The sequence below is a fragment of the Uloborus diversus genome, chromosome 6, assembly GCF_026930045.1.
Source record: "Uloborus diversus isolate 005 chromosome 6, Udiv.v.3.1, whole genome shotgun sequence".
NCBI classification, from domain to species: Eukaryota; Metazoa; Arthropoda; class Arachnida; order Araneae; family Uloboridae; genus Uloborus; species Uloborus diversus.
The window spans coordinates 84,993,033-85,007,491 of NC_072736.1; the positions used below are offsets into that span (position 1 = coordinate 84,993,033).

Consider the following 14,459-nt stretch of genomic DNA (forward strand, 5'->3'; position numbering starts at 1 on the left):
ATATGCAATTTTTAAAAGTAATTTTTTTGGATGAAATCTTAGTTTCAATCGTTGTTCCACATTGTTCGGTTCATGTTTCTGCTATTCGAAATTTGTTACGGGTATTATGACTGATGAATGAATTAATGCGATTCATATTGTTAGCAAGATGAAAATTGTGGAGCATGTTTATTGAATCGTCAAGTCATTATATACTAGTTCAGGATTTAAAAAAAAAATGATTGACTCCTCAGATTCTACTGACTGCTTCAAGGTGCCTGAAAAAGTCGCTGAAAGGATACCTGAAGCAGTCGCAGAAAAAATACCAAAAGAAGTTGCTGAAATGATGCCTGAAAAAGTCGCTGAAAAAATACCAAAAGAAGTTGCTGAAATGATGCCTGAAAAAGTCGCAGAAAACATACCTGAAAAAATTGCTGAAAACGTACCTGAAAAAATCGCTGAAAAGATACCGGAAAAAGTCCCCGAAACGACGCCTGAACAGAAATCGGAAGGTTTTCGAAAACCAGAGTCGCTAAAAATTGAAACCGAGTCTAGTAAACTCAACCGTAAATCTGAAAAGAAGATAAGAGCATATGTCCCTTTACCTTATAAAGAACCTGATTGGAGTGGAGTACCACCCCCTAATTTTTGCTTTGAAGTTATAAAGAATGGAACAGTGGTCGACACAATAAAGGTACTGTCATCATTTATAGTGTTTGGAAGATTAGATACTTGTGAAATTGTTCTTGAACATCCGTCTGTTTCGAGATTTCATGCAATTGTTCAATACTGCAGAGGCGATGAATCTCATCCTAAGGGGTTTTATTTGTACGATTTGGGAAGCACACATGGAACATTTCTCAATAAGCAGCAAATTAAATCAAACATTTATTACAAACTGAAAGTAGGATATATTGTAAAATTTGGAGGAAGTACTAGGTTACATGTATTTCAAGGACCAGAAGAAGAACTTGAGGCTGAAGTTAAACCTGTCGCTGAAAAAAAGGATGATAATGTGTGTGATTGGGGTATGTGTGAAGATGCCGATGAGGAGGAAGATTTAACTGAAAATCCATTTGCAGTATCAACTCCAAATGAGGAATTGTATATTGATGATCCGAAGAAAACTTTGCGAAATTGGTTTGAAAGAGAAGGCTATGAAGTGGAGTATAATGTTGAAGAAAAAGGCTTTAAAACCTTTATGTGTCGTGTGCAGCTCCCCATCGACACTCCAAGTGGTGATTTTATGTCAGTTGAAGCATCTGTTTCTGGAAAGAAAAAAGAGGCTGTAGTCGCATGTGCTTTAGAAGCCTGTCGGACATTGGATCGTCTTGGTTTGCTTCATCAGTCCAAACAAGAGAGTCGACAACGAAAGAAGAAAAAGTGGGAAGAAAATGATTATTATGATAGCGACGAGGATACATTTCTGGATCGTACTGGTGTGATTGAGCGGAAACGGGAAATGAGGAAAATGGCAGAAAAGAAGTTTGAAAGCGAGACTTATGAAAGTTTGCAGATGAAACTGAAAGGTATTGAAATTGAAATTGAGGACATTAAAAGCAAAATCTGTGCAGAAAAAAATACCACAAACAGTGCCGCTTCACAAAGAGAAGATGATTCGCTTGATGCTTACATGTCTACATTATCAGAAACTGATAAAGTGCCAAGTGATAAATTTGAAAGAACAAAGTTAAAAGTGCGATTAGCAGAAGCTGAGAAAGAGAAGTCGCGTCTAGAAAAAATGTTAGACATAGCAAAGCCTACAAAGCTTCCACCTGTTGCATCTTATCCAGGCATGATTGGTAAAAGGTTAAAAAGTAAATTGCAATTACCTGTTGCAGATAAAAAGGAATCCTTGAAACAGTCAGGCCTTCCAGGGGATGAAGAAGAGGTTGAAGATGAAGAGGATGATCTCGATTCTTCCGTAAAGTTAGACAAAAGCAACAAAATCCAAATTTCTACTACATCTGGTAAAGTACAAACTCCTAAAGAAACTGCTACAAATAAAATTGTGGAAAATAATATCAAACTTGATTCTGAAATTAAAAATGTTGATAATGTTCGTGTAGGAAAAAATTTTGGTCTTATGACGAAAAATGAATATGAATCGACTAAAATGGAAATAGAAGAGGCTTTGGAAAAAAAAGACAATAAGCCTTCTAGTTTGGAAAAACATTCACAAATCCCTTCTAAACGAGTCATTGGTCCCGAAAAACCTGTTGAAAGTGAACAGTTAGAAAATATGAATGTTTCAGCTGCCAAACGAGTTAAACAACGAAGTAAGTCGAAACCTGAGGAAAAAGTAGACGTGTATAAGATAGAAAATGCTGAATATTCAAACTGGATTCCTCCAAAAAATCAAACTGGGGATGGTATGACACATTTGAATGAGAAGTATGGTTATTGAATGTTTTCAACCATGCAATGTACATAAAATATTGATGAAAATAAATTTTTGTGCACATTTACTGTTTTTAATTTTCACTATATTTTGTGCCAGTACGTAATTAATTTGCTTACTCTTCAATTCACACTATTTACAATTTTTGTTAGAGTAATTGTTTTGCTCCCATCAAGTTATAGATTAAAAATGCTTTTGGGGAAAAAAAAAATTCTTGTTTTCACGAGTCAGGATTTTATTGATTCAATTTTTATTTTTCAAGAGCTTTTGTCAGCATCAATCTTTTGTGTGATGTATAGTATAATATGATGTATAGTATAATATTGTATTTAATGCTTTGCTTATAAATATTCATACAGTGAAATCCAGTTACAACAAACTTCAAGAAACCAAATTTTGTTCGTTGTAATGAAATGACAATTATATAGGGACAGAAAATGTATGTCGTTGAAACGGAAATTTCATTGTATTGGTATTCGTTGTAATGGAATATCACTGTACTAATTAATGGAGAGCATTCTGGTTCATGTTATGACTGATAGCCTAAATAATCCTGCTTGTGATTTAATGTCTGATTTTCTAAATCTTAAAGTATTTAATGATTGTTTTAAATAATATTTTTATTTTTCTGTATTTTAAAATTATTCACTTTAAATAAATAAAAAAAATCATCATTTTTTCCTACTCAATCAGTAAAGAATTACAGTGACGAGTAACCAAGAAGGAGATTAATAACATTCTTTTTGTTGGGATTTATTCCTTTGAAAAATGAACTGTAAGGCACCAGGATATATGAACTTTATCCCTGTTTATACCTGTTTTATAGCTCTTGGAAAATAGACAAGTTTGTTTTCCTGTTTGAAAGATTCATCAAACTTGGATAACTGAAGGATACCAATAGGAAATATCAACTTTATCTCTGTTTATCTCTGTTTTATAACTTTTGGGAAATAAACAAGTTTGTTTTCCTGTTTGAAAGATTCATCAGCCTTGGTTAACTCTGAATTTCCTAACAGGCAATATGTTAATTAGATGTGTATTAGTCATGTATTGTTCTTTTTTTTTTAAATACTGTGTGCACCTTTTTTTAATTATTTTATCAAGTGGTTCAGAGTGCTCTAGTAAAAAATGATTTGTAATGTTAAGCATAAAATTTTTAGGCATCATTCTTGATTTTACTGTTTAGAATTTGAATTTTTCCTCTCAAAAACACTTTGTTATGCATGTTGCCAGTGGCCAATTTACAATGTCGTAATTGCAAGAGGTTCGCACAGGCACAGTATGAGGGATCCAAAAATAAAATTGCGCATGAAAAAATATTTACACAGTTCTGTTTATCTGCAAGCAGAAATACTAATTAACTTGTGCATTACATTTTTTTCCCAATTGTTTAAACAATTGTTTTTCAACAAATGAGATGTTTCCTCTACATAACTTTGCTCTCAAAATCTACAATCTATTTTAACATAATATATTAATAGAGCAAAAATACAAGAGGTTGACTTTGAATGTCTTGCACGTTATGCTGCAAATAAATTACATTTTAAATAAAATTTTCTAGTAAAAATATAACTGTGTAAGGATGGAAAAATGTGTTGTTAACGAACTTTAAACGTCTTTTTGTCCCTCGCGTGACGGTGAAATGTCAGTTAAATGACCCGTACAAACGAATTATTTTCTAGGGGTTGTGCTGGTCTTTTATTAAAAATGATTTATACTAAGGCCCAACCAGGGCCCGATCAAGCCAAACTGGTGCCCAGGTCCTGAGTAGATGTTGGTGCCCCCCCCCCCCTAGAAAATCCGCGCAATTTTAAAGTCAATGTTTCATACTAGAAACCTAATTACTAGAAACTACATTTTAAAGGAACATTACTACATTGGAAAGGAAATCTCTGATTTGAATACCAAATACTTGATAGTCATCAAACTAATCACAGTTAAAATTGCCTCTTAAGGCGAAAAAGAGTTAAAAAACAATTTAAAACTGCCCAAAAAACACTTACTGATTCTGACATCAAGCTTTAAAAAAGCTTCTTTCTGACTTTATCAGAGGCAAATGTGTAGATCAAATAATTGAAATTTATGTTTGATGTCACAGAATTTTCAATGGTCAATAAGGAAAACGCTTGTAAATTATCCTGAGAAACGCAGCTTCTCAAATGATTTTTTACTCTTTTCAAAAATGAAAAGGAACGTTCACTGGAACAGCTGCTGATAGACAAGGTAAGAAGAAGCTTCAGGGGTGAATTCACATTCGGAAATGTATGTGTAATTTTTAGTGATCTTATCCTTTTAAAACATTCTCCAGGAGAAGGGTTACCTTTTTGCAAAAATTTGAAAGTGTGTTAATTCTTCTGGAAAATGTTCATCTATGTCATTCGAGTAATCATTTTGAAATTCCAGAGCTAAGGCACAACGACTTTTTTATGCGAAATATTTTTAACTTTATGAGGTTTTGAGCTGATTTTTAAAAAAATTTGAGCCTCCTTTCCCTTAAAGTTGAGAAAAAGTAAAATGAGCTTTGAAAAAAAAAGAAAAAAAAAAGAGGAAAAAAAAAAAGGAAGTAAGTAAGTGAATTTAGGCTAAGCTATTTTGGTGCCCCTAAATTTGTGGTGCCCAGGTCCGCGGACCCACCGGACCATGCCCTGGGCCCAACTACTGTAGCGGCCTCAATACAGTACTGGAAAACACAGTTTAACAAATGATGAATATTTTGTCCATCACACAGGTCGACATGACATGTCAAAAACTCAAAAACCTAATAGAAATGCCAAAATCTCAATACTGACATTCTTGTCTAATACATTCATTATTGACATTTTTTTAAAACAAGCAAATAAAATTTCCTCATGCTGAAAAAATATTTTCAACTATAATTTACACATCATATTAATTAAAAATCAATTTAATAAATTTAATTAAAACAAATTTATAAATTTAATTTAACTTGTTTTGCTGTAAAAGTATTTATGGATGCTAAAACTTAATCTAGTTTTCAAAGTAGTTCTGTTTGAATTCTTTAATAACCAAAACAATTAGCAACAAAGTTATTTATCAATTTAAAAGTTCTTCTTTGTCTGGATTTATATACGTTTTTCCTTTTTTAAGTAAAAGTAAAACTAAGTTGAGTAGTAGTAGAGCTAAATAATTAATTATAAGTTATCGCAATATATTTGATGACACTATTACTTTTTCTTTCCTAATTAACTTTTTTGTAAATTAATTTAAATATTCATTGTTCATAAATGAGTTAGTATTTGTTTGAAATGAACAAATTCATTTTTAAGTTAAGTTTTTAATAGCTTGCGGTGAAGCTGAATCTGAACTATATCCTGGAAGTCACGTCTCAGTTCAGGATGTCTCAGCAAATGTATGGTGGGAAAATCAATATAGATCAAAAATTTCAACATCAACTGAAATGATTTTCTCCTGTTTTGGATTGATCTTTTCCAGACATAGAAATGAAGTTGGTGTACAAAAAGCTTCAAAACTGGTATTTTGTTGCCACATGCTGTAGGGAAAAAAGATCTAGAGTGGGACTAAATATAATATGTGAATGTTAGCTAAATATGTCTATTTTACTTATTGTTTGTCAAATTTACTGTTATTCATAATGATAGCCCTTTCATTCTAGATTCTATCTCTTTTATTCTCCCGACACGCAACTTGTTAAATCAAAATAATGTTTGGGACTTTTTTAAACACATTTTAAAAATCTAAAAGTCAAAAAACTTCCGTTAGAGTATGAAATAGAATTTTGTAAAACTAAGGATCATTTGTTAAAGTAATTTTATTGCCAGTATTAAAGTTTCAGAAAAATTTTGTACAGAAATTCAGGTTTTTGACAATCATGTCAAAAAGGTGTTTCGACTTGACGGTTAAGACCGGAGAAAATCACTGACTGTCAAAAACTTACCAACCCTCTGGCATCACATTTTTAAGTGGCTTTTGTAAACTACATGTAGTGAATGATTTTTTTCTTTTTTTTTTGAGACAAGAAAATTTAACGCTTGAACTTGAAAGGAGGAGTTGCACCCCTGATTTTCTTTTTAAAAAACGGGGAAGGGGGGGGGGGGGTCAAAATTTAGCAAAAACAAAACAGATACTCAAAATAACGGTGTTTGTTTTGTAACACCTGACATCTGTTGTCCTAAAAATGTTGTAAAATTTTATCAAAACCGTCATTATTATTTTTTTAAATCTCCACTCCGATCCCTGGAAGTGTCAATATTAAAAATTTGAAGAAAATCAGTGCAGATGGTAGAAGAAACTCTTCTTTGGGGGTTTTGAGATAAGAGATAGTAACACTTTTAAAGTTTTGCTATCAGAGGATAATTTAGGAGAAAAAAACAGCAAAAACCTGCCTAGGGTTTAAACATGACAAGCATTTTACTCAAAACTTGAAAATCTATTCATATCTCTTTGCTTCTCACTGCCTCAAATAATTTTCATCAGAAATCAAGGTAAGCGAGCTTTGAATCAAAGTCATTTGAAATTTCTAGTGTTACTGGCTGGGGTGCCCCACTTTATACAGCAACAATTACTTTTCCTATGAATCAACAAAAGGAAAAAACAACATATCTAAAGCACGACCTCTTAGGAAGAAAAATTTCAACTACAGTATATTGTCAGTTTTTGCTGTATGATTTTTCATTTTATTCATGTTTTAGCTCAAAGCATTTTTGATATTTTTTCAAATAGTAATTACCCCTGTTCTAATTTACTGAAAAGTCTAAATAAAATCCGTCTTATTATGGAATTTTGTCGAACGTGTACTATTTTTATCAGAAGTAAATTTCATCTTATGATGGAGAAAAATCCAAGTTTTGGAATGGTTGAAAAATTTTAAATATGCAAGTTTTTTTCTTTGCCGTAATAGCAAGTTTATTTGAAAATATTAGAACATTTTAATGGAAAAACAAAGGAGGGAGAGAATTTTTTTTTTCAAAAAGCGAATTGAAGTGCACCTGCTCTAGATTAAATTTGTGCTTAGTTAAAAAAGAAGATAAAAAAGGAAAAAATTTTTTTTTCAGAACCCTCTTGAAGCGAAGTGAAATGAAGAAACAGACTGCATACTTTCTCTTCAGATCAAATCAATAATATGAAAAGTGGGATTTTCAAACTAAACCCTTTTGATTTTTCTGAAATTTTATACAGGGGTAGTTTTTAGGAACATTAGTAAGACTGCCAAGTTTCTAGTTTTTGAAGACAAATACTTTTAAACCTTGCAGTCAGTATATATATATGTATATGAATTGATGATTTTTCAACTACATGTAACTACTATGTTCATGGCATTTTATGCATGAAATTTATTTCATGTTAAAAATTTTGAAACAGCAGCAATACAAATGCATCTGACATATTAATTAGCTTTTCCCTTCAAAGAAGTTTTTAGTCATTTGCAAAATCAAAAAGAAATGGAAAAATAAAAATAAAAAGTGCTTTAAATAAAATATTTTGCAGTATAAAAAAAAACCTCTTTTTTTGGGTTAAAAAAAATCGATCACCTCAGATTTTTTTTTCTTTTTTTTTTCGCCATTTCCAAAATTTATTATTGAAAAAATAGCAAAAACTTTAATAAAAGTACACTTAAAAAACTACTTTTATCAAAAATAAAATGGTGGGCAGTTTTTTCTTTCAGGTAGAAAATAAAGTTCTATGAATTTCCTTTTATTTTCCGTAGCCAAAAATAAAGTAAATTAAATTCTGTCATTGATGTTAAAAAATTTTAATTGTTCATTTTGAACGGTTATTTTTGAACATGGGTCATTTTCAAAAATTTTGCCAAATCACTGTCCTGTCTGTTTTAGATCTGTTAATTATTTTATATGTATTTAAGCAGAAAATATGTTCTTATTCTTGCTTATTGAACTATCTTCAACATGATTGTTAAAAATTGAAACAATTTTATGCATATTAATACTTAAAAAAAAATGAAACATTGACCTGAAAACTTATTTTTCTGCTGTCCGAAGACCAATTATACATTTTGAAGTTATTTTTCAAGAAACAATTTATATTGTTCATGCGAATAAATGAACGCTTCATATTATGAATCGTATCATGTAGCATATACTCATATTTTAAAAGCAAAAGAAAAAAAAAATAAGGTTAATATTTAATTTTTAAAGCCTGTCCTAAAAGTGTGTCACAAATGTTACCTTATTTTGATTTAATTATTTAAAAATAGATGACACTACCATCTGCAAGCTTTTGGTGTTCATTATTATTTCCGTAAGCTACTGTAACACAGTAAATGTGCTTTTGTTGGATTCTGTGATTGATTTTAAGAAATATTGGGATGAAACAAAGCAAAAAGAAGAGAGTATTTTTATCAATAATCATGAGTGTTGCCTTATTTTTTATGACTAATTATTGGGTAAGAAGACATTATTTTAATGCATAATGAGAACATTAACAGATTATTTATTAAGCCTGAAAACTTAACTTATGTTTTGATTATTATTGTAGAATAAACTTAGCAAAGTAAATTTTTGTCATGTGTGTTACTTGTCATGAGTTACTTTTTTATGAGTAACACTCATGACAAATAAGTAACTCTCATGAGAAAACTATGTAACATCAACTCTTTTATGGAATTTAGGTAGCAAATTTGTCCAAAACTAAAAGTCATAAATAAAGATTATATTTTCAAAAATATTTATTATTGAAATTTATTTTTTAAAAAAATTTAACAGTTTTATTTCGCGCCCTTTTTGATTGAAATGTTTTTCGTGACGATGTAAGCTATGCTAATGCAGGAAAGAAGGAAACTCGAACCAAAAATAAATTAAAGGTGCAAAAAGGTTTTAACTATATATTATAAAAGTAGTACATAAAAATTTTTGCAATGAAAAAAATAATTTGAGGGAGATACACTTGTTGGTGTGTATAGCATGAAAATTTAGAATCATGGCTTGCAAACTACACAATATGAAAGTTCTGTTCACTGCAAACCTGCATGTATTGACATCCAATTTAGTTTGTGATTAAAAAAAAAAAAAAAACTATATTCAATAGTTGTAGAAGTTGTATTCCTAATACAATTCCAGTGTGAGTTAAAGATCTGGACACTAGTACAACCGGGAGAAAGTGGAGCATGGTAAAGGAAGAAATATGTAGAATAAAGGATAGTAAAAAGTCAATGTTTTCTGTGACTGTGTAGAAAGTTGAAATATTTCATGGAACTGTTAACGAACTGGAACATGGAACTGTTGAATAGTTATTTCCATGTAACCAGATGGAAGAATTTAAAGCTTTTTAAATTTTCAGCTTCACCTTGGAGCTTATATGGTGATTAAAGTTTTTAGAGATTACCCAAATATAGCACAGATATGTTGGATTCAGTCAAAAGTATGATGCTTTGTATGGAATGCTTAAGGTTGCTTGCTGTTAGAGCAACAAGTGAAACTGGCCAGTTGTTTCGATTAATGGAGGATGACACTTCATGTATAGAATTTGATCAAATTATCATTATTTTGTCCGATCCCCAACTTATAATTAAAGGCAACAGAATTTATAATCATTCTACATTTCCAATTGATATTGTTGAACATGCTTTGTTCACATCTTAACAAAGTATATGTGTCATGAGTGTTACCGTATATCATGAGTGTTACCAAGTAAACAAGTTCTAAAATACAATATATAAAAACAAAAGAAACGTATAACTCAATTAAAATTTGTATCTTGCTTAAAAGCAATGTATCTTCCTAACAATTTTTAGTTTAAAATATTTTTTTCATTTCATTTATAATTATGACAAGCAGTAAAAATATGATACTAATAACACTCATGACGATGAATATTAATTGTGCATTTTTATTAGAAACATTTTAAATTATTTTTTTTTAATGAGATATAGTCAAGAGACAACTTTATTCATAAAATGTATGATTTTTGTGAAAATAAAAACTTAAATACTATATAGCATATTGTCATGTTGTTCAGTAACACTCATGACATTGAAAGTGAAAAATTTACTTTTAAAATAAAATATCTCTGGTCGTATAAGAAATTAAGCTCAAATACGATTGTATCCTTAAAAAAAAAAAAAAAACTATTACAAGGAATGCTTCCAGAAATAAATAAAACAGTTGATGATATTTATGTTTAAAACATTTCAAATGTTATTTTCGTAAAAATTCTGAAAATGACCCACATGTTGTTTGTCATGAACTTTTTCCAACAGAGTTTGTTTCAAATAAATCCGCCTTTGACATTTATCCTTGCCTTAAATTCACCAATAGGCGTTAATATAAATTTTTTAGAACTGTTCATTTTGAACAACCGTTTATGCGCATGTTGTTCGTCAAGGGAATTTTCCATCAAAGTTTGTAACCTTTTTTTTTAAAATTTTTTATTTCGAACGTCCGTTTTTGAACATGTTATTCCTCAAGAGCTTTTTCCTGCAAAATTTATTGGTAGTAAATTCGCCTTTAAGTTCAAGATCTACTTTGCCTTTAATTTCCCCATAGACACTTCGTTAATTTTTTTGAACTATCCATAATTAAACGAAAAAATGCTCAAATAAAAAATGAAATATGAAAATGAGGGTCCCTCGGCAAGATCTTTCAAAAAAAAAAAAAAAAAAAAAAAAAAAAAAAAAAAAAGAAATGTTTGTTTCAACCGGACTGTTCTCTGCAGTTATTGGGGGGTGGGGGGTGGGGGCTGACAGACACACACATTTTCCCCGTCTCAAAACCCTATTTTCTGATTATTATTTTTGGTAATATTTACTGAATTACTTTTCTATTTTATACTTTTTATTTTGTTTTTAGCGATATTTTACAATAAGCCGCCTCTCATGTTTATATTCATTTTTTGAAAAACATTTACTGGAAAATAAGATAAAAATATATTAAAAAACGGAAACAACCCTTTTCTCTGAAAAGTTTCTTTATTATATAAAAAATTCATCCCCAATTCGGAATGAAATCAGACACAATAGATAATCCTCTGTAAGTGCAGGTACAAATTAGTGACCATTGTCCAGAACAATATCCAGCTCTTCGACCTCCTCTGCGGCAGAACTGATCACAAGCTCTCCAATTAGTTGGGCAGCCTCGTCGGACGTTAACTAACGATGGTGCTGTGATTAAATCTGAAAATAGAATAGAAATAACGTCGAAAAAATTTCACACTTAAGTTTTCCCACTTCCTAAAGCAGGAGAAGAGAGGGTACATGCAGATGCGTATATTCAATTTACTTTTGTTATTATTATTCAAAAAATAGAAATAAATTTCTTTCAAATTTTCATATAAATAACTAGCAAAAACACCCGGCGTTGCCTGGGTCAGTAATAATTGTGAGAAACAATCGCTACTTTCTTTTATTTTATGTTATGACTGAAAGAACTCAAAACACACCGCTTTGACGTGATTAAAAATCGAGCTTCTTCCTTACCCATTAAAGTAAAATAGCAATAAGTATAAAGAACGAACGAGCATTCATCTAGAAACGAAAGCACGAATTGAAGCATATAAAAATTTGAAGATTTTCCAAATTATGAACTAACAAAACAAACATCACTAAAAAAAAACCGTGCGCTTTATTTAATTAAATAGTACACACACACACACACACACACACACACACACACAAAGAAAACAAATCTCTCTATGTTTCCCTAAGTGTGCAAAAAGTAGAGTTTCCAAATATTTAAATGACTTTAAACACATGTTTGCTCTGGAGAAGCCTTGATTCAATATTTTCATTATGATTACTTTTAATACTTTTAATATTGCTGTTGTAAGACAACAAATTTTCGTAACAATGGATTTTATATTTAATCAGTTAATGGGGATATTACATGACATTTACTGTTTTCCATCATAACATTTTTAAACTAAGTTTTTTAGGTATAAATTATAGCCTAAGTTGCTTCCTGATAATGTAGCTGTCTATGGTGAAAAACTGGTTAAAATTGGTCCAGTAGTTTTGAAGTTTACTCCGGACATACATGCATACATACATACAGAAGTAGCCATTTATGTATAAAGACAGCCGATGATCGTGTAACCTGCTTGTTTAAACAATGAAACTTGCGCCACGGCATGATCACTTGATAATTATGTCTTGGTAATGTTTAACATGCAGGGAAAGGCTTTATTGTGACAAGGCTGAACTCGATCCGGGACTTTAACTGTTTTACTGGTAAGACTGTCATTTCAGGGGAATGAAGAAGCGAAAGAATGGTCAGCAAAATCAACGCTATCCACTGGAGTTTAGGGTTCATCCACTGGAGGGTTACAATTTCAACGACCAAAATATCACCAAACCGGCAATGGCTTCATTCAAATATAGAAGAGAAGCAATTTTCACCCGTCATATACCTTGACGGGCGACTTTCTAGCAGTGCAATATTTCTCACTGTAATAAGCATCATAAAAATGAATCTAGAAATAACTACGAATTCACACAAATGAAAACGAAAATAAAAACGAAATGTAATTTTGTTTCGCTGTTCCCCTGGCGAGTGGGAACAGTGAGACACATTTTTTGAATTAGCGAACTTTGAAAGAATCTAAATTCACTTGGAAAAAATAGGAATGATTATTATTGTATGGTTTTGGTATGAGCTATTTATTGCCTTTAGCAAGGTAAATTTTTAGATCCTCTTGACACACAGTAGTGATATCTACCACGTATTTGCTTGGGACTGAGATAGAATAATTTAGATGATTCTGTATTAGTAAATTGAATTAAAAGTGTCACCTTTTAATGTAGCATTTGATAAGGATGGAAGGTTTTCACTGTAGCCTTTGTGCACTGGTGCACTACACCAGTCATCCCCCCCCAAAGTTCAGTGGGGCAATCTCCCCCCCCCCCCCCATTTTTCTCAACCCTCTTTCCCTCCTTTATTTTTTTAGCTTTTTTTTTTATTTTTTTTAAATATTTTTTATTACCTAATAATAGTAAATTTATTTTTAATTATTATTATTATTATTACTATTTCATTAGAAAAGTTATGTGCTACGTCAATGACATACGCACCCACACAACCTAAATGAATATATAAAATATAATATAAACGGAATTTAAGACAAAAAAATAAATAAATAATTTAAATTAAAAAACAATCAATGAATAAGTTAAAATAAATAAATAATAAAAGTTTTAAAAAATCCTTCCTCCCCCAAATTTTGATGGCGCAACTTGCGCTATAATCTCTCCTCCCCCCCGTGGGCTCCCCTGCACTACACTGTAAAAAAATGCATAACCTTACTCCGTAAAAGCGGTATCAGCTTAGCTGCCTCCATAGCAGTGGAGTAATTTCACTGATAAAACTGGTGCACGTTCATAACGTTACACCAGTTTAATCAATTAAGTTACTCCATCACTACGGAGGAAGCTAACCGCCGGAATGTTACACAAAGTGCAGAAGCTGCCACCGTATTAACAGAGTAAGGTTACGCATTTTCTTTTTTACAGTGTAGCCTCACTGTAGCATTAGTGCAATAGCTTTTTCCTTGTCTGTTTCAGAAAACCTCCAAAATAACTTATCTGACTTCTTTTTTTCTAGCCATGTTGAAATTTTGAAATGTTTATAAATATACATTTAGCATATTGCAATGAAACAGTAAAAAAAAATATGTAAATAGAATAATACGAAATAAAAATATTCGTATGATATTATATAGCTATAAAAGTCACAATTCCATTCAAGCACCTTTATTTTGTTGATGCAGGGCTTTCAGACTACTTTTATAACTATTTGCTTCAACAGGCCAGTTGTAATGAAATTTAATTCAATGTATAATTTATCCACTTTTATCATAAAAGTGCAATGGGAGCATTGCATTGCACCCCGAAACCCCCCGTGCCTACCGCGTTTGCAGTTTACCAGTTTTAGATGCCCAAGATGACTCGGACAAATGGGGCCACTGGGATGCAATGGGAGCAGTGAGCAACGAGTTAATGGTGTCCCACTGTCCTCTCATTGCAAACTATAAATGGTCATTCCATACACAGTAACATCAGTTTTACACGCCTAAAATTCTTATTATTCAAATCCAAACTTATGACTGTCTGTTACTGAATCCTTGTCTGTTACTGGTGCCGTTACCCTACATG

The 14,459-nt window shown here is 31.3% G+C and overlaps 1 protein-coding gene across 1 annotated transcript; it reads left to right on the forward strand.

Moving 5' to 3' along the window:
* The first annotated feature begins 9 nt into the window (after nt 1-9).
* Nucleotides 10-2,553, forward strand: LOC129224308 (kanadaptin-like). Its single transcript, XM_054858743.1, has one exon. It carries the CDS (start codon nt 218-220, stop codon nt 2,384-2,386), a length of 2,169 nt encoding a protein of 722 aa, XP_054714718.1. The 5' UTR covers nt 10-217; the 3' UTR covers nt 2,387-2,553.
* The last annotated feature ends 11,906 nt before the right edge of the window (nt 2,554-14,459 follow it).

What these genes read in the sequence shown, in the direction of transcription:
- LOC129224308 (XM_054858743.1), top strand. Translation starts at nt 218, where the DNA reads ATGATTGACTCCTCAGATTCTACTGACTGCTTCAAGGTGCCTGAAAAA.